The sequence below is a fragment of the Rousettus aegyptiacus genome, unplaced genomic scaffold, assembly GCF_014176215.1.
Source record: "Rousettus aegyptiacus isolate mRouAeg1 unplaced genomic scaffold, mRouAeg1.p scaffold_m13_p_15, whole genome shotgun sequence".
In the NCBI taxonomy this organism is placed as follows: domain Eukaryota; kingdom Metazoa; phylum Chordata; class Mammalia; order Chiroptera; family Pteropodidae; genus Rousettus; species Rousettus aegyptiacus.
Genome location: NW_023416290.1, coordinates 9,676,354 through 9,702,962, shown reverse-complemented (window position 1 = coordinate 9,702,962; position 26,609 = coordinate 9,676,354). Strand labels below are relative to the sequence as shown.

Genomic DNA, 26,609 nt, shown 5'->3' with positions numbered 1-26,609 from the left:
GAAACCATGACAGAATAAACAAGTAAATATGTAAGAAATACAAAAAAGAACAGAAGCCAGAGGGGTAGCAGGTGATAGGATGGGAAGAAGAGACAGCATGTCCCAGTGAGGGACTGCGTCAGAGACCTGTGTGGAGGTGTGCAGCTGTCTCAGAGGAAGCACATTCGGTCATCGCAGGGAGCAGCCATGCAAACATGGAGGCTCAAGGGGCGCGTCCCAGGAACAGCACGGAGGCCACGTGGCCTCAGCAAAGTGTCGTCGCCTTGATTATTTGTGTTCTTATCTTACCCTGGATCATAGTTATCTGAGGACTGGATCCACTGTGACGACCAAGGGGACACTTCAGTCTCCGAAACTACGAGCATGCTCTCTTACCTCCACATGCATTGACTGAGCGTCAATGCAGGCACATCTGCCGTTGAATCCTAGGACCTTGACCAAGTTGTCCAAATTATTCTCAGATAGTTCACGAAGAGTTTGAGAATTTGACTGATGTTGCAGAGGAGAAAAAGATCGATGCTCCACGACTCTTTTATTATTGCTATACTCTTCGGTGCGTTAGAATCAGAAGTAACATTGGAATTTGGTAGACGTTTCATTTTTCATTTCTATAATTCCAAATGTAGCTTTAGTTGGTTCATTTTGGAGATGTTTATTGAGGTGTAGGCACAAATGCCTCATGACAGATACTGAACTTAAGGTTAAAAATGTTTGAAAATGGTGTGGTTTTGTTCTTCCGTTACACAGAATGAAATGGGGGATTAACATTATCTTTAATCTCGTAGCAAAGGCTGTGCTTAGATTTTCATGAAGGTAGAATCTGTGCTAATTTATACTGGAATCAGAATCCCAATTTTGCAAATCAGAAATTTGCAAAAAGAGAGAATCTATAGTATATTTGAGGTATTAAATTATACTGTGTATGTTTGATATTAAAGAGAAGAATGCGATTTTTCAGTATGAAAAGGCAAACTTAATTAACATTAACGCCTAGGTGTTTTCATTCCAACGTGAATTAAATGGCAGAGCCGCACACGGCAGCGAATGTGAGATTAGTTGGAAAAGAATTCACGATGAATTATTAAAATTTCCTCATGGCGTTTAGCCTGGCTTTGTTTTTATTAAATTCTCTTTCCAAGGGTAATCCTTTGTGTGCCTTAAAATTCTACTGATGAATTTTCTTGCCCACACACTCTTCAACCGTTAACTTATGTTAACTATCTTTATTGCTATTGAATAGCGGAAGGGGTGTTTCTGTTTAAGATCAGGTTTTTGCCTTTTAAGAACTATCAACATGGTATTAAAGGGTAGTTAAATAAATGGAAAATTTCCAAAATTTCCTCTCCCGACTTGCCTCTTCTGCCTTCATTTTGCTTCATCTCTTGCAACTTCTATCAAACAACACACATTTGAACATAGTTTTATAAGTATATGTAGTTTAATAATCTGCTTTATGCTCATAGCAACTATACATGTATTTCGACTTTCTCATTATCACTTTTATTTGTTACATAATATTCCAACGAGTTGTTACACCACAGTTGACTCGACTATTAGTTTAGTGGTGTCTCTTCTTTCTCCACTGCACGTAATGCCTGAAAAGGGGCATCTTTATGTAGCTACTCAAATTTCAACTTATTTTCTGTTAAGCTAAAGAAAAGAAAACATCCTCCAGATAGTATCACTGTGTCCAAGAATTTAAACCTTTCTGGTTAATATATTACTATTTAAGTTCCCCCAAAGGATTGTCCTCCTGCATGACGTGACCAGAAGATGAGGTGGTTGTGTGGCTTGTTCACCCTGCCTTGTCTGCAAAGGGTGTTAACATCCATTTATGTATCCTGCTTCTCTACAGGATAGACAGTGATATTTCAGTAGCACTTTAATTTACACTTCCTTGGTCAACAAATACAGTCATTTCAACGTCTTTTGAATTTTCTTCCTGACGGAGATTTATGCTAAACATTGTCCATGTACTTGCCTTATGGACAACTTTACCTTTTGCCAAAGTGAGCATTTTTAAAGTATTGAATCAGCACTGTGGTTTTTAAAGTTCTCTTTTGTACTCATGCCAGTGATTTGTTGCAGGCAATCCAAAGGCATGCTACAGGGAGTTCGAAATTTTCCTTTTATTTCATACTGCATCATTCCTCCATTCAATGAAGTATTTCATTTTGTTTGGGTTCTTTATTCCCACCCCTGTTTAATAGCCAACTGTTTTTCTTTAACCAATATAAATTGGGACAGTGCAAATGTTATAAAACCTGAGGCATGACTCTTACTGCGTCCAAAAACAGACACTGTTTTCCCCAATTCTATTAGCTTCTGCTCCCTTCACCAGGCCTAACAAATGGATAGAAATTTCCAGAGGCTGCCTGAAAGGATATGTCAAAGAAATTTCTAGTGGGGGCAAGAAATCTGGAATCAGTCTTTCCCTCTAAGGACTCGTTTCAGGGAGTTGTCATCGAGTGCTCTCTGTATCTGTTAATGGTGTGTTTCTGGGGTATCAGAGTCCCAGGATGACCCTGCAGGAAGGGAGGTGACCTGAACACAGGCCTCATGCTTCTGGCTCACCTGTGATGTCTTTGAACCAAAACCTTGGAGATCTATACATGTAAATTACCTCTTAGCTTCATGGTTTATTGTGAGGATGAATCTCTTCCAGGAAACAGGGCCCTGCATTTTTAACTAACGTCCGGAGGGGTTGTGAACAGGCCATCGGGAGGAGGTCACTGCACTGGGGAGTCACTGCCACCTGGCACCCACCAGTGTCACCACTATCTTCTGTGTGAGAAAGAAACAGTCTGTGGCCTGGCCAACCTATTCTCATTAGTAAAAACAAGGATGACGAGCATCAAGCTAGTTACCATCTGTGTATTCCAGTGTTAGACTAGAAATTCATGTCAAGTTTTAGAAACTAAAAGGACTTTATACATAATTTAAAAGGGGTCTAGTTCCAAATTTTTTTTTTTTTTAGAAATGAAAACGTATTTCCACATTTGACAGTATTACAGATAGTGGTTGACTTCTCACAGGAACCCCTCTTTCCCCTTCTCTGGCTAGTGCCAGCTTATATAACCCATCACGTGACCATAAGTTAGGACCCAAAGTGTGATTATAAACATATATAAGAAAAATGAAATCTAGGAGTTAAAATAGAAAAACAACTAAAGAGAACTCTGCATTACCAGTTTGGTTAATGGAACACTTTTTATTTCAAATGAAGAAACAGTGTAATAACTCTCAATTTATATAAGCAATTAAAAAAAATCTTTTCAAGTAACTATCGATTAACAATTTAAAAAACCACTTTAGTTTGAAACTTAAAGGACATTTTCTTAGCAATATTTTATTCTGTCATCATTATGACATCAAAGGACAAATTGACAAATAGGCTCCAATAAAAAAAAAAAATGAAGAGTCTTATAAAAGTGGGGCAACTCAAGGTGACCCAACTCAGGTAATCAGAACCCTAACAGAGCCTGTGATGAAGCAGGATCTTTCTCCACTGGGTAATCGAATCGTCGAGTCAGAGGAGGAGATGTACTTTGGGGATTTCCGTACGCACGTTAGATTCCAGTCACAGGACAGAAAACAAGTTACACAACCAGCAAATGTAGGTCTTAAATGTATTCATTTTTTGTGCATATGTGCAAAAATGATCTGAGAGATTTGGTAATAAGATTAGTGGAAGGGCTTGAATTTTAAATCTGCAGAAAGATGGCTAAATGGAACAGAAGAAATATTTCTGCTAACTCACAATCCCAGGATACTATACTTTCCTAATAAGACGCTCTAAAATTATGCTCCATAGTCAGGAATATGAAACACACTGGACTTAAACATTTCTTTCATATAAAGGTAGTAATAGCAGTGACAGAGATGACATGTAAAATTGTCATTAAATAGAGCTGCATTTTTTTATTATTTTCCTTTAACAGTTATGATTTGATTATGATTAAATCAATTACTCTCATTTGTTTGGTATCTAAAAAAATCATAAATGACTCAAAACAAAAAATCAAAAATCAAAATAAAAAGTTGTGCTCTAATCTTTAATGAGAAAAAATACAATACTGCAATAATGGGTCTCTGGGAGAAAGACAAACTCTATCTTACTCATGACAGAAGTATGAATCTTAATTATTCTGCCAAACTCATAGAAACAGAAGATAGAATGGTTGGTAGCAGGGGCTGGGAAGAAGGGCAGATGGGGAGATGTTGGTTTAGGGTTTCAAAAGTTCACTTATACTGGATGAATAATTTCTAGAGATCTAATGTACAGCTATGTGACTACAGCTAACAATACTGTATTATGTACCCGATATCTGCTGGGAAGGTTGATCACAAGTGTTTTTAACACAAAGAAAAAAAGAAGGAAATGGTAACTATGTGAGGTGATGTATATGTTAATTAGCTTAAGTGCAATGAATATGTCACAATGTATTCATATATCTAATCATCAGGCTCCACGCCTTAACTATATGCAATTAATAATTGTCAATTAATAATTCCTCAGTAAGCTGAGAGAAAAGATAAAAGTAAACCCAGAATTTCAGATTATACTGAATTGTAAGATAGGCAAATAAAACTCCACAATTTATGCTAATTTTGACAACCAGATAAATAATATAGGCCTGTTCTCTTAAAATTATAGGAGGAAATCAAATATTTCCAATAGGAGTATCAGTCTTTTGCCTTTCTCATTATCTTTTATAAAAGTTCTCTCCCCTGAAGAGGTGGTCAAATTTGCATATGTATTTGCTACTTAGATTTTTTCCTTTGCAATTTAAAATGAGTGCATCACATTATTCTGGCCTTTTAAAATGTCCACTGTTTCCTTAAGACGAGATTGCTGTGAAAGAGGACTAAAGCAGTACCTGTGAGGAAGACTTCTTATTGCAGAGGTTTCTAGCTCAGACCTCAAGTGATCATGTGACATTGTCATCAACCTCAGTGCGTATAGGACAAGAACTTGTATGCGATTACCTTCCATTGTTAAAACTCGGACAGTCCAGGTGATCATCATACATTAAACACATCTTCATAAAAGAACCTAAGTATATAATTGTTAGTTATATTTAATATTTTATATCTGCATTTGTTATTTAATTATATTATTATTTTTAGCATTCACTATGCTATAATTAATATTATATTGTTTAAACACAACTAATTTAAGTTATTCTTAGTTCATATTTCATATCTATAGTTGCCAAACCCAATTTTACCATTTGACAATAGTAGTAAAATTTAAGTATCTACATCATTAAATTTTACTTACATTCAGCTATTTAACAGTGACAAATATAGAATCTACAACTTATTCAGCAGGGCATGATTCTTTAAAACCTATTTCGAAGAAACTGTAATTATTGTTTTTCCTAAATCTGCAAAATTTTACCAAAAGCAAAATAAAATTCCAGTCATTTTGGGGGATATTTGTGAGGGCTTCAAATTTAGCGATTTAGCTTCAAATTTATAACTACTCTCATAAATGCCATTAACCAAATTTCCCATCCTCCTGAGGAGAGAAGAAGTATAGGTCTCTCGCCAATACGAATGTCTCAGTCTAAACGTCCGTCCTTTACGAATTGCCCCTTTTTCTACGGGAACCTGGAGCCAGGGGAGCAGACGGTGTGGAGGCTGCGGCAGGATGGAAGCTGCCGTTTCTGCCTTAATAATGTGAATCCTAAATTGGCAACAGGTCGCCTACCATATTCAGGAGGAATACGGAGGAGCGAGATTTAAATCCTGGTAGCAGGGAGAGTACAACTATAACACTGGGTGTGAAATAGAGTACTACACACGTGGGTGGGGGGCTCTGCCATTTCTGGGCAGTGACATGAACGCAGAGCTGCAGATGAGGCTAGCGGGGAGACGGGGCTTGGAGAATGGCAGGTCCCACCTGCTAGATTAAGGGCTTGGGACTCTCCTGAAGGCCCTCGGAAGCCAATGAAGGGTTTTCTGCAAAAGAATGCCATGATTAGATTTTTTAAAAAATAGTTTAAAAAGGAAGGTCACCGTCTCAGTCTATGATGAAACGAGGAGGGAGACGTGGGTACGGCCAGAATTGTACAATGAGGCAGCAGGAGATGACGAGATCCCAAACGAGGGCACACAAAGGTCAGAAGGGAAGGAATGATGCCAACGCGATGACGAGGTAGTAAAGAAGATGAGACGATGGGCGAGAAATAGAGAACCGGGAAGAGAGAGGGGAGTCTGTGATTCTGACCGTCCAGCTTGGAAAGATGGCCGGGAAAGGGAGCTGCCTCAGGGGGGAAATATGTGTTTTTCTTGGAGTGGAATATGGAGAGGGATGCTGAATTAATCTGTTACCTGTCGAGTCTTAGATGTCTGTGGTACACTCTATGAATGACCTCTAATTGATTTATAGTCAGCAGGGACTAAAGAGATACACATGCATAAAGACACACACACGCGCACGCACACACATGCGCGCCAGGGGCTATGTAAAAACAGAAGCGGGGGTGATAAATTAGTACAGGGAGAGAGGAGAAGGGGACCGGCTCAGGGAAGATTCCACAGAGATGGATGTGAGCTGGGTTTAAAATGTTACCAAGAATTTTCTGGGAATAAATACACTTTAGGTGTTAGGAGCAGGAGAGTGATATTCCAGGAGAAGGCAGAGAAGTGTGAGAAAGGAATCATCAGCCACCAAGCGTGGAAGTGGAGAAAAGATCCCCCAGGGAATGTAAAAAAGTGTGAATATTCCCCAGTTCTCCCCCTGCCGGGTCCTCTGTGTGCCCTCCTAAAGGGAGTGATGCAGGGGGAGCCTCAGAATAAGACACTAAAGGATCAACTAGAAAGGTACGAAAATCTTCAAATAAAGCTTCAGCGTCTTGGATAAACAGGTCAAAGAGAGGGCAGTCATGGAACGGTGTCAAAGAACTGGGGAAACGGACGAAATCTCGTACCAGACCCCCCACCCCCATGTGCTGGTGTCATCGAAGACCCTGTAAAGAGTAAGGACGAAGGCCAGATAGCGAAGTAGAGAAGGTGGCATTTGAAAGGTCACGTGGAAGAACTTTGGGTAGCCGCGGTCGGTCCCCAGCCCATTCAGGGAAATCCCCCGAAACAAAACAGAAATGAAATAAGTTGGTGAGCGAGTTCAGGCTGCAAAATCTAACGTGTAGAGAACCTGGCTCCAACCTGGTGGCTAAGGTCCCAAGTTCCACATAGGTAGTTCATGTTCATCTACGTTTTCAGCATCACGGATACCTGCTCGAGGGCCCGAGCGCTTAGTTTCTCGTCCGTGAAGGTCATCGATGGCCTCTGTGCCCACCGTGACTTTGAAACACACACATTAATGTGCTTGAGTTGAAAGGAAGGAGGCACGCGGAGCGAGTTTGCCTGGCAGCTGATTTCCAAGCATTAGTTTAAAGGCGTGCATGGAGAACTTCCAGGGCACGTGTCGAAAGCTGCAATGGAGTCCCATTATCCTTAATGAGAATTCCGTGGCTAATTCTCTGTGTAATGCTGAAAACGTGCGCCTTGAACTTGATCGCTCTTTTGCCGTGGGATGTACGGAGTGAGTGGAGGGTTCGCTTCGGCTCCGCTTCTGCGGCCGGGATCGCGCCTCAGCGACATGCCGTTCACTGGTGCATTCTGCCCGGTCGGTTTCCACCCGCCCTTTCGGGGTCTCTCTGCTTTCCTTTCAAAAAATTCATTAACCCCTCGTCTTTCAGCTGCCGACTGGGAAACCTCGGACTCAGCACAGCCATGGGAAGGTTCCCTCAGGACTGTCTGTTTGACAAGAGTCAGATAATCACGTTGAAAGTATTGATAGCCATCCGGAGGTTTTCTGTAGAATGTACTGGAATCTTGCCTGAGTGATGCCTGGCTTTTGGATCGAGCTATTGGTAGACCGTCATTCACATTTCCCAGAAGGGAGAGTGTAAATGTTCAATATTTTATTATATCTGTGTACGTGTGCGTATAAGACAAGTGGTTTCTTTATTGTCGAAAACAAACAGCCTGTTTGCCGTTTTTTTCACATAAATGTATTAATTTGTTTTATTGAGACGAGTCTCTTCTCCCTGAGAGGGGAACAAGGACAAAGGGGTTGGGGTTTGAAATCCCCGCTGACTGGTGGCAGTGTTCTTAACCGTTCATTTGTCGCCCATGCACTGCTGAGGGTGCCCGAGGTGGGGGCGATCGCGAGGTCAGCCCGGCCTGGCCGTGGCAGGCGCTGCCCGCGAGGCAGCGTGGCGGCCAGCCCGGACTGGTCGCCGGTTCGCAGTGCGCCTCAGCCCGCAGGTTCTCTCTCTCGGTGTGAGGTGACAGTTCTCTCTCGGTGTGAGGTGACAGAAGAGAGCGGCGAACAGATAACTAACCGCGCCACGTTAAACAGCTTCTTCCGGCAGGTGCCTCCCTCTGGTCGTCAGTAGACTTTCCCAGTGATGCTCTGTGCTCGGTGCTTACAGGTAATTCGAAGCCAGAGGGAATGAGACTCCTGCAGGAATGACACACTCCGCACAGAACAGTGCGTTTCGCGTGGAAAAAATGCAGCTCTGTAGTGGAGAAGGAACACAGTCCGCCTTGATTGCTCTGCAGTCGATATACTCACTTAGCATGCTTCGAATCTAGTTTCCTTTTAATCATGAACGCATTTTAGCCTGATGAGGTCTCCCTTCACGGGGAAGTGGTTTGGGCTGGCTGAATTAACCTCTCCCAAAACAATGCATTGAAAGTATAAACTCTGAGTCCAAGATTGTGATTGTTGAATTATAGATGTGGGGAGCTGGAATTCTCTAAATGCAGTCATCCAGGTGATGCAGTCGGGGAGTCATGGAAAGAGCCCTGGATTTTGAATCAGAAAACTGGTTTTGAATCTTGTTACTTACTGTGACCGTGATTACATCACCTGGTCTCTCAGAAACTTATTGGTGAAATAGGAATAATGATTTTTTTCTGAAAACGGCAGACTGATTAAACAGGAGATATATGTGAAAGCATCTCCTACAGGATCTGACAATAGTAAATTAAACACTCTGGTTTTTTTCCATCTTAATCTGTGTATCTGATAGCATATCCAGAGTTAGAAATATAAAATGCATCTGTTTAAAATGACTAAATCAGGCTTACTAAAATACGGGAAACCATGTAAGAACTATTTTAAAAATCACAGTAGATGCCGTGAGAATAGATCTTAAATGTTCTCCTCATACACAAAAAAAGGAAATGATAATTGTATGACGTGATACAGATGTTAGCTAATGCCGTGGTGGTGATCATTTTGCAACTAATAAGTGCATCAAATCAGGACGTGTACACCTTAAACTTATACGATGTTATATGTCAGTTATAGCTCAATAAAGTGGGGGAAAAAATCACAGTAATGGGTGACGATAAGATAAAAGAAGAGTATGAAAAATACAAGAGTTAATGCCTCTGATCTATAAGAAATAGAATCACATGGACCATTGGACCCTACGGAAGCTTATTTTTAGACTCTTCCTCCGACAGCTCGTAAGGTCACTAAGAAGCAGAAGACTAGGCTCCCCTTGAATTCAAGGGTAGGAGGTTTTCTTCCCTGGTGTTAAAAACCAAGAGTACAATGTATGTAAGAATCAAGACAAATGTTTAGGACTTGAAAAGAATCAGACGCTGGTACCTATCTATTCATTCATGCACTGAGGAAAAAAAAAAAACTGCTTATGTAGCTCTACTGTGTGCGAGGCGCTGTGCTCTACACCGAACCAGCGAGAACAGAGGGCGGCTGCCCTCACCGCACCCATGGTCTCAGGTCTTGAGAAGGGAGCCGCAGGGGGAGCCGGGCAGCCATGCTCTGTTGCACGAGTTCCCTTTAATGATGACGATGGGCGAAAGGTAGTCAAAGGATTGGGTTTTCAAGCGAAGTGACTCAAAGGGGTCGGTGTATACTTTTCAAACTACAGTAGAGGGGAAAAGTATATAACCTGTCCCATTGACAGGGTGAAAACCGGATTCCGTTAAGATTGCAAGTGTATTCTTCTGAACCCGAGGAATACGGATAAGCGATAAATGAGTAATACCTCCCATCCGTCATAAAAAACAGCAGTAGTAGCTACTGATGGTCCTGTTTATTTCACCTCCTTTGTTCTCTTGGGGTTGAAATAGATACTCATTATTTCTCTCTAACATCGAATGCTGCCCAGGAAACCAGCTTATTACGGTATCACAGAGAACCACAGCTGAGTAGATTCCAAATAACGTGTTTCTGACAGCCACTCGAATAAGGTTGATGGACCTGGATGTTAATCAAAGGGGAAAAAAAGACTTTCCTAGAATAAGGGAAAACGATTTCATGTTTTTTCAAATTTAAATCTATAAGATTTTAAATATAAACATGAAATTACATGAAGACATATAAATCATGAGAAAGATATTATCAAAATAGCATGTTCTCAGGCAGTCCTTAGGCATATATTCTGAATGATGCATTGGCCCTACGTGAGAAAATTAAACATCAGGATGAAGAGTCTCCTTTCGCAAACGTTGCCTGGGGAGCAACTAAAGATGCTTTGGATATTGTATTGCTAAGATGTCAAAGGTGGGTACTTAGGAAATCACTGATAATCTACTTAACGATTGTTCTTTTATTAATATTAATGTTGAAATTCTTTTTCTATCAACCAAAGAAATAAATAAGAGGCCCACGTACTCCTAAACTCTGACCCCCGAGGCCGTGCATGTTGGGGCCCAGACCAGTTCTCTAACTTCACCCCCAGCCCCTCCCTGCGCGCCCTGGAACATCAGCTCTGCTCTTGTCGTTAAGCCGACCTCACGAGCATGAACCTCAGAAGCTTTGCCCTTGCTAACCCTGCAGTGGTCTCGCCAACAGTCTTCCCACCTCTCTGCCAGTCCGCCCTGTTTTGCTTTGCATTCCCCTACGGAATTTATTTTCATGGATACCTTAGAACCACCCAATATTGTATGTTTTTTTTTTTTTTTTAATTTTTTCTCTCACTAAAATTTGATCACCTAAACGAATGGGGGTTGGTTTTGCTGATGCATCCTCAGTGATGTGGCTGAAGGTTTTGGGGGTCGAAGTTAAGTGTTCTCTTTTAAAAAAAGAATAGAAAATTATAAAGCAAAATAGAAATAAAAGTTAATATTTATTTAGAATGTGAGGGGAAAAAAACAAATTACAGAGTTTAAAATCCTGATAAACACCACAAGCATTTTAAAATCTGAAAAACAAAGGAAAACTTTTATTACTCTATTGTCTGACACACCTCTATACATTTCTTCGCACATTTTGGGTGATATACTCTTTGCCACCTCAAATTATAATAATTTTAATATAATTTTCCATAGAGAATAGTCTTTTCTTTGCATATCAACTAAAAAATTATTCATTACTTCAAAAAGCCTTTCAGCATCAACATTCTTTCTATTATCTTATCAATTTTTTAATTGTCGTCACACATAAAAAGCTCTATAAGGCCCTTTGCTACCTGAACCATAATGTTTGAAAGAACATTCCACAGAGCAACTTCTGGCTCTGTGCATGTCCAGCCCTGTTTCTCCTGGGCGCCTCTGGTTGAAGCGTATTGCATTATAGCCTGGGGTCCTACTCCTACCTTTCAGCATTGGGTGAATTGTACAGTGGGCAGGAGGAAGATTTAAATCCATGTCTACATGAGGATATTATAATAACCCAGCTATATAAATGGAAGTGACTATGCATCATATACATTGGTCCCAGTAAACCCAACCTAAATGCATCCCTAATTTGCTTACTTTAGCTTAGTTCCAGATGTAACCATGGCCATTTAAATGCTACAGAACATGACAGAGGGAAGTCAGGATATAAAAAGACAGCAGTCATAACCATTTCCAATTAAAACATGTTGCTTTTGCAATTCTTTTTTTTAAAGCAGGAGACTATATAAACAGGTTCTTAGGGATCCATACAAGTAAGGGACCCTAAAACTCAACCTTTTGTAGCTAGATAGTAAATCCACTTTTGCCAGCAGCTAATGTACTTGTAAGTACAAAGTAGACACTCAAAAATATTTGTCAGATGGGTGGATGGATGCATGCATAGATGAATGAATGAATAGAAAGGTACTTCTTTGTGACTCTACCATAGCATTGAGCACTGCTAAATCAAAGTGCCTTTCAAATTAAATTGGACCCATTAGCTGCAGGTCACATTTATCATATTAAAACTATGCTAAATCTCTGAGTGATGTGGGATCTATTTTTAATATGAAATAGGTCAAGAAGATTTATTCATGATAAACAGATATATTGGCCTTTTGCTCTTTCTTTCTATGGGGAAATTCATGATTTCTTTATAATTTTACAGCCCTGTCAAGTGAACTTCCTCAGGAGTATGCTTCAGTAGAGCTACTACCTGAATGTCTTATTACTAAAATTATGGAAGAACATTCTTTGATGTCAATGGTATATTTACCTTGTTGTGAATAACAGTTTATACTCTGTGACCTTTTGCCTGTGTGTGACTGCCAGGGAAAGAGTTGTCTAAAAAAATTTTAAGTAGCATTTCAGCTAGAAGTTGCTGAAAATTGAAGGCCCATATATTCTGGGATGGGGTAAAAAAATAGATTTATTTAAATTTAATGTACTGTCTGTTATTAGAACAGAGGCAATGCTAGAAAGGAAATTGGTGGAGGACGCAGGAAATCTCATACCGAATGGGCTTTGCATAGGGTTGTGGCCTTTGGTGGCTCCCTTTCCTCTCTTGCCCAGGATTAGAGATCAGTCTCGCTGGTAATGAGAGAAGGGACTCTGCATATACATTTACACACCAGTAAAAAACCATGTGCCACTGTGGGGACCTAGAATTTTTCAGACAATGCCAAAAGCAAAATGCTTTTTGTAAATGCTGATTTTTTTTTTTCACTTGACATTCAGATTGAGATAGTTCAGAGATAAAAAGTGGTGTATCTGTAGCTTCACTCAGGAGAATGGACTTCTACGATCCTGTCGTGGAAAAACTGGGTCTCCACGGGGAATATCACCTGTGACTCAGATGCAGGCATATTGCCCACCTTGACCTAGTTGTCTCTTTGCAATGTTTTCCCTTTTAAACACTTGCAAATTAATCATGGGACCTAATCAGAATACACACAGTGATTAGTATGAAAAAGCAAGTATAAATGAACCCATCTTTTTTAAATATGCTGGTGAAAGAAAATATCCATTTTAAGGTAGATTTTTCTATTAGACAACGTGTGTATGATTGATTCTAAAGAAGTGACACTTTGCATTACCCTGTCAGAAAGCGTGTTACTGGCCACAATGATGGATCAGGAGATTACAGTAAAATATTTTAAAGTGACTGGCAGATAATTTGCTGCAGTAATGCTGTTTACTATCACTTGAACTAGGAAGAAATAAATCAATTTAAAAGGATTTAGAAAACGGATAAAAATTATAGGCAGACTGTTAAAAGTCTTTCACTATGAATAAGTGTTTGTTTCGAGTAGAGTAAGGGAAGTCATGCTTTATCAGGAAGCACAGAGGTATTTCAGTGCGATTAGAAATAGGTAAAGATTTTTTTTTCTTAGCTTCATTCAGCTGGTGTAATGAGCATTATTGATTAAAATGGTAAGATCAATGAGGACTTAAAATTGGGATAGAGGAGACTTTCAGAAGGAGAAAAAGGTTATGGTCCGTCAAGTAACCTAACAAATGCTTTGTCAAAAAATGGATTTTTAAACACGAACTGTCAGTGATGCTTCCTGGCTTTCGTGGGCATGCAGCGTCCTAGACCATATAGGTACATGTAAAACCATAACATGCTGTTATCGGACTCATACGCTAAATGTTTGTAAACACTGTGTACCACTGGATGCTGATTATAAGACTAGCCCATCCGAATGTGTGTTATTAATGCTTTCTAGAGAATTCTCTGTAACGTTAATGAGGAAACTGCTTTTCAAGTCATTTAACAGCTAATGGGACGTAGCATGCTTCTCCTTAGAATGCAGTTATGTATAACAACACGGTCACACTTCATAAAGTTCTTTGCAACATCACAGCAGTAATATTTTAAATACCTTTCTCCTCTTTTTTTTTTTTTAAAAAAAATTCATCAGTATCAAAATCTATAGTAGCATATAGATATATAGTAGAATTCTGTAATACAGCCTCATAACCAGGGAGAAATGGGTTAGATATTCCTCACATATAAGCCATTGCATCATAGAATTTACTTTCATTCATAGGGAAAAACTAAACAGATCTAGAAAAATACGTGTGTAAATGTACCAAACCACAGGGAGCTAAATGCAGACATGGAGAAAAGACAATCAAAATATCAATATATTGAAAAATTAAGTAAAACAAAACCCACTCATGTGAATTCTAGGGAGAACATCTAAAAGAAACGAACATTTTTATTAAGTGAATAGAAAAGGTAGCACTGAAAAAAACAATTCAGAGACCTGCACCTGAAAATAGTAACAAATTGTTAAACACAGGCTCTAAGAACTGTTACAGAGAAAAATGTGGAAGTAAATAAAAGAAGTGCCTTAAAGGGAAGGAAAAAGAGGAGAAAGGCTCACTGAGTTCATGGACTGAATTTTGAATTTTCTCGGGGCTGTTCCAGGCACTGCAGTCCTGTATAAATAATTAAAAGTTTCTTTTGAAACTTTTACAGTCTTGTAGATCGGGTCCAAGAAACACATTTTCTTTTAAAAATCAATTCTGATCTTAGTGAATGTTGATTTCACTGTCATTTTTGTAAGGTATCAGGTAAGTCTAAATCCATGAATTATCAATACGAAGACATAAATGAAAAATATTACTGATATTTTACGTAATGTTTTTTAATTACGTAAAATATCAGTAAAGAATATCTGATAATAAAATTTATTATAATTCTGCTTAATTTCCTGTGTATAAACTTTGTCATAAACATAGTTCATTCTAGATGTTTTAAATTTAAATACTTAATTTCAGACTCCAACAGCGTAGCTTTATAATCTATTTTTAAACAGCTATTCTACATAAAAAAAAAATCAGTGGTTCATAGTCTAGTCGCTTTGATTTGGCTGGTGCTTTTTTTATTTCAAAATTAGCATAGGGGAGGAAAAATAATATTCCCACTACCCCTCTGAGTTCTTGCTCGAGACTTCTGTAATAAAAGACAAATTAACAAGAGAAAAAACATATCACGTATACCTGGGAGATACCCAAGGGAAAACGGGTAGCTCTCCAAGTAGCAGGGTTAGGGTGCCTTATTCTTTACCCTTCATATGCATTACCTAGCTGTCACAGGGCGTAACAGGAACCAGCGGGGTCTGACTTGCCCTTGCTCTTGCACGCAGGTGCACCCTGAGTGTGACGGTGGAGCAGGCCACCATTCTGGCCAGAAGCCACGGTCTGCCCCCTCGCTACATCATGCAGGCTACGGATGTGATGCGGAAGCAGGTAAGTGTCGCGGACGTGCTAGGGAGTTGTTTCACAGGACCTCCATGTGAAGGTTCCTCTGTTCATTTATCAGGCCGAACAGGTGCCTGGAGGTGACGGGCACCTTTCTGGGCTCAGAGGGTAAGTCATGACCAAGAAGCAGTCCAAGGAAGAAGACAGTACAGATGTCCATGTGACGATTCAACAAGAAACTTAGACAACTTGGAAAAAAAAGGTTTGTCTAAGAGGTAGCGAGGAGGAGGAAAGAAAGTTAGCCAGACAGAATGAGCGGGAATGGCTTTGGGGCTTATGGAAAGGACACAATGAAAAGACACATGTCACCTACTGGGAATTGCAGGTGATTGAGTAAGGCTTGTGGAATAAACTGGGAAGAGGGTAGGGTGGGGGGAGCAGAGGAAAGAACCGAGGACCTTGCGTTCTTCTGGAGATCCCTAAGGGGCTTCCGCGCCACACGCAGAACTGTGTGCATGGCTCTGAAGATGAAGCACAGACCTCCGATTTTCCCTCCGAGGGGGAATAGCGCTGGTGGCTTGTCCTTAGGTCTCTGAAGTACATGTAGGTAAGAATATGCTTATCAAGAGAACGGACTCTCGATACGACAATCCGATAGTATTTTAAGTGAGGTAGTTTGGTCTTTAAAATTCTTTAAAAATGTAGTAACAAAATGTACTAATCTCCGACTTATGGATTATTAGGAAAATATGCTTAATTTAGTGTATAACTCTCAAACAAAAAACTAGTAGGTTTACTCCCAAGATTACATTAGAGTATGTCAATCAACCACCTATTTTAAATGTATTTATTTCAAAAACAATAGGAGGAAGAAGGAGTAATAAATCTGAGGTGGTCGATTGACATACTCTAATGTACTCGAATGAGACATGCAGCTTCCTTACTGGCGTGTGCCAGCATCGATTTCCTGGTTTTGGTCATCATACTATGATCAAGTGAAGGGTTAACGTTAGAGGGACGTTAACGTTCCCGTGCTGGGTGAGATTTGTGAACTCTGGTGCCTTGACAACTTTTCACTAAGTCTAAAATTACTTCAAAACAGGGAGGGTTTTTGTTATTTTTTTTTTAACTTCTTAATTGCATTTCCTAAATTTCTTCCCATCTGTCTTTAAAACACTCCACTCTTTTCGAGAGAATATGTTCTTTTTTTTTTTTTTTCCTTTCTTCCTTTTCTTCTTTCTTTCCTTCCTGTAGGTTGATCAGGAAAGAAGCCGGAAAGTCTCAGTGTCTTTGAAACCCCTCTCCTCCATCTGTTCTCAGCCCTACACCCCAGCTCTTGGTTCTACGTAATAACTAGTTCCCTATAGGAACTGAACAATAGGTACAGCTTCATCCATGAACTTGACAGATTGTAAAAAAATTTTCATTGATAAAATACATTGCCTTTGTGCTATAAACTTTGAGGCAGAATTCTTACATTTCAGAGATACATGTACACATGCCTTGTCCAGAAATTGCTTTAGAACTCTTTTAAAAAATCGTTTTCTTGGTAAGTACTATGAAGCTTAAAATGGCTAATTATTTAGCTAAGAAAAAAACAGACACACGAGTGTGACAGAACTGTGAGTTCTATTCCGTGGAAGTAGGGACAAGGCAGATATTTATAGCTTGCTCATTTCCTTTTATCTGAGGGATTGCCTGCTTCTGGGAGTGAAGACATAAATGAAACAGTAAACTTATTTTGAATGATTTAGTTGGCTGTTGGAATACGTATAAATCCTTCGAAACAGTATATCAATGTATTTTGTTTCGTAAAAGAACTAATTTCGAAAAAGCTCAGAGGGTGATTTCTCTCTTCCTCCTCATCTGCTCTCTTTTGATGTTAATTACATGGCGGAATAAATATTCTACACTCAAATATGAATGGTATGTAATAAAGCAATGCAGAGCCAAGAGTGATTTTCCTTACTTCTTTTAGGGAGCAAGAGTTCAGAACACAGCAAAGAATTTGGGAGTCAGAGACCGGACCCCACAGTCTGCTCCCAGGTAAGTGACTCCTCAGGTCTGCCCTTCCCCTGGAAGTGTCACTCATAGCCGATGCAACTGCTCTGGGATATGTCCAGTGTAGAACTGATCGTAACCATGGAAATCGGCCTTGTAAACATTCTATGGCTAAATGTGATGAGGCGTAAGTGATCTCTGAATGAAATGGAATCTTAGCTGAAGCAAACTTAGAGGTAGCGAGAACAAGTCTTGACATTATTTCGTTTTGCAAGTTCCATCATGAATTCAGAAACAAAAGCCCATACAGTTACTATGAAAATTTATATTCCAACACTGCCAAACGGCCGTTTTCCCTTCTGCTTTTACGATTGTGCGGTGCTGTTCCCTCTGGCATGATTGCCTTTCCCATCTGCATCTATATGAAAAACTATGTAACCGCAAAACCCAACTTAAATGTCATTTTCTCCTCGAAGTCTTGGTTGAGTTTCCTTCCTCTTGATGCTCCCTTCACATCTCGTATGGAGATGTACTCTGGCCCTGATTATGTTGCAATATATTGTTATGTATCTCTTTGCCCAACCTGAATATGAATTCTTTGGAAGCCAAGAAACACGTTTTTTTGGGTTTATTTATTGTTCATCATAGTGCCTCTGTATGAACATCTGATTTCAAGAATATGTGAATGAATAAACGAACGAGTGAGCTTTTTGTCTGTCATCATACCAAATAGTCACGATTTACATAGCACCATAAAAAAGGACTCTAATCCACCTGTAAAATAAGCGAACATGGGAGCAGACATCAAAGAAATGTTGTTCGTTTGATTCCCCTGGTGACATCGGGGTAGGCGGCCATCGCTTCTGAAGTAGGGCAAAGTTAAATGATTTCCTTTACATTGGATTGTTTTTATACATTTGCATTTTAACAAAAAGCAGGCTCCTCCAAGAGGTGTCACAGATGAGAGACACTCTTTCTTTCTATTTGCAAAGCAGTTACCAGAGAGACAATGACAGCTGCAGAATTTACGAAGTCATATTTCATTCTGAAAAACTGTGTGGTCAGTGAAAATACTTTTAAAAGACGAAACATATTTTCCTCCCGGAAATGAATGGAGCACTCGTGTTGTAATTGCATTTACTTTTAGTGCTGACTCCTAACGCTGTTTAATCCCCAGGTCTTGTTGATGTTATCTTTCACAGTCGATTAGATTAAAAGCTAAGACTTTTTTATTGCTAAAGAATCATTTCACAGGATGTTTACTCTCTAGCACCTTGAGTGACCATGATATATTTGGATAATAGACCAAATGAAATGTTAAAATTTCGTTAAGAAAACGCGATAATGGCACAGCAAGGTCCTCTTAGTTAGAGCTTATAAAAAAATAGTAAACAGTGGCCCGGGATAAGACTGCAGCATCTTGATCAATAACCCAATACGCAAGCTGACTACAAGAAAAGAAATGGAGAAACTCACTCTTTTCTTTATTGGGTTATGTTTTAAAACTTGAAATGAAATGCAATAAAATGTGCCAGCTGTAAAGTTGCTATTTTTTGTTTTTTTTGCAAAGGAATAATAGCCCTGAGAGAGAAACCTAGAGTAATTTTAAAGTTTTATTTTATTTATTCTTTCATTGACTCTACAAATATTTATTGCGAATGTAAGAACTACAGAGCACTCTGCTGTGCCCATGGAGCATGTAAACATGAGGTAGAAATAGTTCTGGCCCTCAAGGAGCTTCCGTTTGAAAAGATGAGGTGAGTGAAACAGAACTATACAAACAGGTAGAATGTCGGAGCGCTGACCACTGCAGGGGCTGGGATCCCCCCGAGCTCGGAGCCGGGACTCCTGCCCGAGACGTCAAACTGGAGGACACATGTGGCTCTTAAGACCGTCCATAGGCAAGTCAGAGTAATAGTTCTAGAGATAACTTCGTGGAAATAAAGATCGTTATCTCTGCCCGAGACAATATTTCATTCAAAGCCCCAACCAATCTCTTCTTAGTTTTTAAAAAACCATCCACTGTCTTTCATAGTTTAAAATTCACTCAGCATATTGACTTTCTGCTGTGTGTTTGTAGGTGTCAGGCACTTTGTTAAAAACGAGAGATAAAGATGCAGTCTCTCCCTCCGGTCACTGACGTGCTCAGTAGAGTGACCACTGAATAAAACGAAAATAGTATACAGTGTATAAGAGCTGTGACGGCGATAGGCCCAGGTCACCATGAGAACACGGAGAAGCGACACATAGCTCAGCCTGGGGCTGGAGAGGGGAGGGTGCAGAATGTCCCTGGTCCAGTCCGTGTGGTCTTAGATGTCCTATAGAGCTGATGCGATGTCACCAGTGCATGGAGAACACATCACATTTTGAGAACTGCACCTGGATCTCTGTAACTACTGGTCAAATGTGATTTATGAATGATGCAAAGTGAGGCTGGGGACATAGACAGGGGCTGGATCGGGAGGACACTTGTAGGAGATATGAAAACTTTTTTATTTTAATTTGAAGACAATAGGGAGGCATTAGTAAACCATCTACCTATCTAGAACATTTAAATTTTCAAATTTATCTCTGATAATATTAGGAGAATCCATCTGAGGTCAGGTAAGACTGAAGGCAGGAGCTTGAAAGATTATTACAGCATTGAGTATGAAGAAAAGAGGATGGATGAGAGAGGCATTTAGAAGAGATAATAGCCTTTGGACTTTGAATGAAGGAGGTCAGGGAAAAGGAAGATTCTACGATGACCACCAAATCTTTGGCTTGGATGCCAGAGGGCGAATGGTTCTAGTCACTGAGATGGTAGATGCAGGAAAAAGAGCGTGTGCGTAGTCCCTGGGTAGTCACAGTGTCGCTTTCTCAGTTTCAGTTGCCTGCGGTCAACTACAGCCCAAAAATATTAAATGGAAAATGTAAGAAATAAACTATGCATAACTTTGGAATTGTGTGCCATTCTGAGTAGTGTGATGAAAGCTCGTGTCATTTTGCCCCGTCCCGGGATGTGACTCCTCCCTCCACCCCGCGTCTCCACACTGTAGACGCTCCCAGCCTGCTGGTCGCTTCGTAGCCTTCTCGGTTATCAGATGGACCGTCATCATATCACAGTCACCCTAATGTTACTTAATAACGGCCCCTAAGTTCAAGAGTCATGATGCTGGCAATTCAGATATGCCAAACAGAAGCCATATTATGCTTCTTTTGAGTGAAAAGGTCTGTATATATAGGGAAAAAACAGTACATATACAGTTTGGTACTATCCACGGTTTGGGGCATCCACTGGTGGGCTTGGAACGTGTCTCCTGTGGATGAGGAGTGGCTGCTACTTCGGGAAGAGGTGAACTCAGCTTGGTCCTCTGAGACTAAGGATGGACGAGACACCCACGTGGAGATGCCTTGTGGACAGGGAAAATGAGGTTATTCCTCCTTCTAACTTTCATACATTGGCTCTTCAGAATAAACATATCTTCACCAAGAATCAAACACTACATTTCAGAATTAATCATACAGTGGTCTTATTTCTATTATATTACAAAATCTAGAAACCGTCATGTAATGAAAGCTTGATTTTGTCTGTGTGGTTGAGAGGCAGCACACTGGAGTGTTTAAAAGTAAAAAGATGGTTTTGAGTCCCCTCTCCTGCTATGTGATCTGATTTAGTCGGGTTATTTATCCTCTGAGACAGTTTTCTCATCTGTACGTTGGGGAAAATTGCCCTGCCACAGAGTATTTTTGGTACTTTAGCCTTGAAGGAGGCATTTGCTTTGTGGTCTCCTTTGATACAACTTTTATTTTGCCATTGAAGGGTGTGAGTGTAGACGGCAGTCCGAAAGCTCCTCTCTCTGCAGATTTGAGTTTGGGGCTGGAAATGCTGGCTCCAAGATGGCTGCCTGAGCCCAAGTAGGCAAAGAAGGAAGCGGAGCCAGGAACAGACCTCCCTTTGTGCAGGGCCTACCGCATGCGTGAATGGAATGAGAAAAGCCAAGGCCCCCAAATGCTGGGCAAACAAAGGCCTCCCATTACCTAACAGCTCAGCTGCCAAAAGCCAAACGCCTCAATGCAGGGTAGAAGTCCAACTCTTACCTGTGTTTTACTTCCAAACTTCATCTGCTTGTTCTAAATTCCCCAAACCCCTCCATATCCATTACTAATGTGTTTGAGCTCAAATAACCCTGGCTTTTTCCCAAGAAGGCTCACAGAAGCTGAATCTGCCCAGCTCGGCAGTACCCAGAGCTATTATTTCATGAGGTGATCACAGGGAGTAGTAGCCTTTTTCGCCGGTTTGCAAGGCAGGCATTTCAAAGACTCATGTACCCAGCAGCATTAGTTACATTCCGTGGGAACGTGCCGTGCAAGATAACGCAATGCGATGCTCTGCTCAGATCTCACGGGGTCCGGCACCTCCCCCCCAGCCTACGGTCTCCGTTGAGCTGGGGTAAAGGCCACTGTGCCTTTTCCCTGACTGGGCAGCACTGTCTGGGAACCGAGAGGGTGGAAATTAAAGAGGAGGAGAGTTTTCCCATCATTCTATTATTTCAGCCCCAGAAATGCAATTTGAAGCAACACCATATCCTTTAGCTGGAAAAGTAGCTTTGAAGTGTGTCGGCTGATTTTAATGTATTCTTTTCTCCCAGAAGGATGAAATTAGCTTTTCTGATGTGAGATGTCCTTACTTCTGTATTCATTTTCTTCCCTGGAGATGGCGTGGAAAGCATTAACTACCTTCCAGACTTGAAACACGTTTTGCAAATTTCCAAGGCAATAACTTCTTCTATGTGTTTCCGGACTAGGGAAGTTCATTTTGTTAACCAGGATGCTAACTCAATATTCAGTCTTTCCCACTCTTGCCTCTTTGATTTAGAATTAGCATGGGATTAAAGGTTGAAGGAAAAGGAAATTTTTAATTTGCTAAGTACGTCAATAACTCATTTAAACTGTGTTCAGTTTAATCTGTAAAAGGTTGTGGATCACCGCAGCCACCCCTGGGTTTGGAATGCTTTTAAAAATGAGCACAATTGAAATCTGCACCTGATAGTTTTATAGCATTAGACTAAGCTCTGAAGGCCAAGGGCACAGCTGAGGACTGCAGGTGGAGTCCAACATCTGGCCACTCCAGGCCAGCCGATGCCCTTAGGCTGTGCCCTAAATAATGGGTATGCACTGTGTGGTCACTACTGAGGCCACGTTCCCCTTTACTTTGTTCCTGGGGTTAGAATTCAACCATTCAGAAGAACGAGGAGCGATAGGACCTGTGTGATCTTAGTTTGGTCCCCTGAACTTTGCCTCGATGCTGTATGGTCTCAAACAAACATACCAGGGATCCAGAGAGGGTGTATCTTCCCAGCTCCCAGCATCTCTACCAGTTCAAATGGATTCCTACACACACTTGGATCTTCACCTGATTCCGTAGACAGGTGAAGGGGATGAGCAAAGCTGGGCATATGTTCCTTAAGAAACATGAGCTAACCGTGCCTTAGATATTCAAGACTCAGGAGTGTGCCACACCAGCCTGTCTATAAGCAGCTGCTTGCCCCTCTAGTGTGGTACATAATGAAGCAAATTCGTAAAACTGGTCAGAAAATCAGTAGACTCCCATGAGACCGATGCTTATCTTGCTACCAGACAAGCACAATAGACATGATGGTAATTATCGCAATATTATCTTGTGGCATTTGGAGAATCAATTTTGCTACCAGCAAGGTGAATAGTGAGATCGAATGCATCAGAACGGAAGCAGCTGGTATCGAAAACAGCAGCATCGCTTACTCAGTAGTCACCTAGCTGTGCAAAGAGGTGGTGTTTTCTAAATGACAGAACCGAAAATTTGGAGTTTGCTAATTCATATGTGATTTTTAGTGAAATAGGGAATATGATCACAATTCCCGAACCAAGAAATTATCGTCAATGTATTTGTTATACCAATGAGAACATCTCAAGTAATGTCACTACGCCAGGCCACTGTCACACTTTCTCATGCCTCTTCTAGGCTATACAAGCTGTGTGAGCCACCTCCCCCAGCCGGAGAAGAATAAGAGAACCCCAAGGAACCCAGGCGAGCAGAAGCTTCTGAACACTGGACGGGACAAAGGTCAGGCCGGCTAAACACTCTCCACTCAAGATGAAGAAATGAATTTTTTTCTCTGAATCTTTCACCGTGGTGTAAATAACTCATGTTCAGCTTGTGCTTAGATATTTCTGCTGGAAACGGATAGACGTGCATTCAGACAACTCAGTTTCACAAACTGATCTCTCTCTATGGGTTGACATGAACTCTTCATTTTTAGGGTAAAATTCAGCCCTGGAAGTTACAGAAACAATAGCAGAGAAAAAAGAAAATGAACCATCGTTCTTCCTCTCTCATTTATTAAAATTATTTTGTTTGTTTTCAACTTCTTCAAATGGGAACATGTCATAATGGATCTTTCCATTTGAAGAAGTCCGTCACTGAAGAAATACGGCCCCATTTTCTAAATCATACAGAAACGTCATAGACAGCGTAGACTGGGTGTTGTAGGCTCTCAGTCCCCCTGCGTCACAGAAAGAATGTTTGCATATAAGGTGAAGAGTGTGCTCACTCTTTCTAAGGACATGTTTCTCAGCAGAGAGCGATGGAGGCCTCCAGCAAGACCTTCTTCGGCTGCTTTCAGGTGTCCCTTCTGCTCCTGGACGGTTCCAGCAGCCACTGCTGTTGTGGGTCCCTGAAATGGGCGTGGCTTCCTTGGGCCATGCATGCTTGGGCCATGCATCCTGTGCCTGTGGTGGCCAGGGGTGGGGTGAGGCAGGGATTGGGGAGGTGCGGGAAGGAAGACCAGGCTGAATGTGGGGAAAACAAGCCTGTTTAAAAACTCAGCCTTTAACTTAGATACCTAAACTGCTTAATTTTATTAAGACTTTCATATGAGCTGCCAGACTCTTAAGAGAATACACCATGCTGAGTATTTTTCTATCAAGGTATATATATGTATAAGACATGAAAATAAAGTTTTATTTGTTGAACTTTGAAAAGGACTATTAAAGACCTTGATAATTTATGGAAGCACAAGGTGTATTCTATTTTCATATTAAAGTATATGTACTGTTTATCATTTCTACTTAGATAAAATAACATTTTTTTAGCATAGCGAATATAGTAATTTGATTTTAAATCCATAATTTTCAAAACAATTAAAATATCTGTATTGCAATTATGATAATTATAAGGACTTAGACCAACAGTATGTGACACGCTTCTCATAACTAAAGTATATACTTTATATTTTAATTTATAAATTTGTCGATGGTTTTCAAACTATCATTAAAGACCTTCATCACTAGCAGTTGTCTGTTAATAACAAAAATACTGTGTTTACAGATGTATGAGGTATTTATTATATACTGGTCAAGGTAATAATTATTGTTATTTGGCACAGAAACTTGTAAGACTTTTGAGATAGGTCCATTTCTGTAATGAGAAATAAAGAAACCAACATCGATGTTTTCAAAGGAAAAGTTGAACACTTTGAATTTAATGATGATATAACCTTAAAATAAGTATCTGTATTAAGCATATTCTTAGCTTTCAGGGACTGGCCATTCTTGATATCAGCGAGTGATCCTAAAGGTCCATGATAGTAGTAAATTGTGATTTTTCTGTACTGAAAATTAGTTAATGTTCCACATAAAGCTAATGAATGAGCAAAACTGATTAATTAGCCAGTACTTTTTATATTGTCATTCTTATTTTCTAATCACCATCCTGGAAGTGGCAATCTCTTAGAGGCATGAAGGGGGTCACTTAAACATTTCAGTCACACTTTGCTGTGATTCATGGGGGAAATTATCTGCCATTGTGGTATTTAGAAATAAGCATATTTTAAGAATCTATTCTCTATACAGGAAGTCTACCTTTTTAATGTATTATGCTGATTCTCCTTATTACCATAAGAATTATAATATTACCAACTTTTTTGTTCATAAACTTGGAGTTATGTGGAGTGCCTTGCCATTAAATTGTACATCTTATATTGAGGAAAAAAGTGAATGGAAATATGTAAAGTGCTTTTACTATATGAAAATCTTAGGATTTCCTGGATATTTTACCAGTCTAAGTACACATTTTGAGGTAACCCAGTGCTTTTGCAGTCTGAAAAAATATATTCCTCGTAATTGAAGATAACTGTTTTAGATATATTTTGAAAGTCTGGAATAGTATATCATATAAAATTCCACTATGATTTCAGAACAGTAATAACAGTAAAAAAAAAAAAAAAAGTCTAATGAATGGAGATAATTTTTCAAAACAATGATATACCTCCATGTGACATTGGACATTTAACTGGCTTTAAGTTTTTAGATTAGTTTTACTTAAATGCTCACATATTCCTCTGCAACCTGTGGGCCTTCGAACATTGCTAAAGGCTGCTAACAATTCTCCCAAGTTCTGAATGTGAACATCTGCCTCTCTCCACCTAAAAGAGAAGGAGGGTGGAGCATAGAAATTTTTGTTCTTAACATGGCACCTGATTAAAAGTACTTGTTAACTAGTGACTCACAGTCAATACACCTTGAATATTTCATTACGTCTTACAAAGTTTTCTAATGTTAAATATTACAAAATTTAATATAATATTAGAGGTATAAGCAATTTTAGGAGACTAGAATTTTGTATCTATTTCCATTACTATTTAACAAAGGAGAAAGAGAGAGAAAAGAAAGAAGAAAGAAAGAAAGAAAGAAAGAAAGAAAGAAAGAAAGAAAGAAAGAAAGAAAGAAAGATGGATTTCTGTACTAGTTTTCCTTATATTGGATATATAATACTGACTTTTGAATTTGCGCTTTATTTTATGAACCAATGTCCCAGTCTTAGAAATCTCATACTATTTTCCATCTCTTTAAATCATATTTTTCCGGTTACTATAATTCACTGGACATACTTCTTGCAGCAACAGTGTTCAACTTAAAATTCATTTCTTTTGATGCTATAATATGCATTTAACCCTTGAAAAATGCAGATTTGAACTGTGCGGGTCTACTTATGTGAGCGTGTGTGTGTTTTGTTTTTTGTTTTTTTGGTAAGTACAGTACTCTAAATATATTTTTATCTTTCTGATGATTTTCTTAATAACATTTTCCTTTCTCTAGCTTACTTTATTGTAGAAATACAGTACATAATACATATAACATACCAAATATGTTAATTGACTGTCTCTGCTCTTGCTAAGGCTTCCAGTCATCAGTAGGCTATTAGGAGTTAAGTTTTGGGGGAGTTA

The 26,609-nt window shown here is 39.7% G+C and overlaps 1 protein-coding gene across 1 annotated transcript in view; it reads left to right on the top strand.

Annotated features, from left to right (window-relative positions):
* Window positions 1-26,115, top strand: part of PREX2 (phosphatidylinositol-3,4,5-trisphosphate dependent Rac exchange factor 2) — a 221,736-nt gene extending 195,621 nt beyond the window's left edge. Inside the window, exons 38-40 of the mRNA XM_016152975.2 lie at window positions 15,309-15,411; window positions 17,342-17,409; window positions 23,348-26,115. Coding sequence (XP_016008461.2) covers window positions 15,309-15,411; window positions 17,342-17,409; window positions 23,348-23,393 — 217 coding nt within the window. The 3' untranslated portion in view covers window positions 23,394-26,115. The remainder of the gene's footprint in view (window positions 1-15,308; window positions 15,412-17,341; window positions 17,410-23,347) is intronic.
* Window positions 26,116-26,609: the final 494 nt, after the last annotated feature.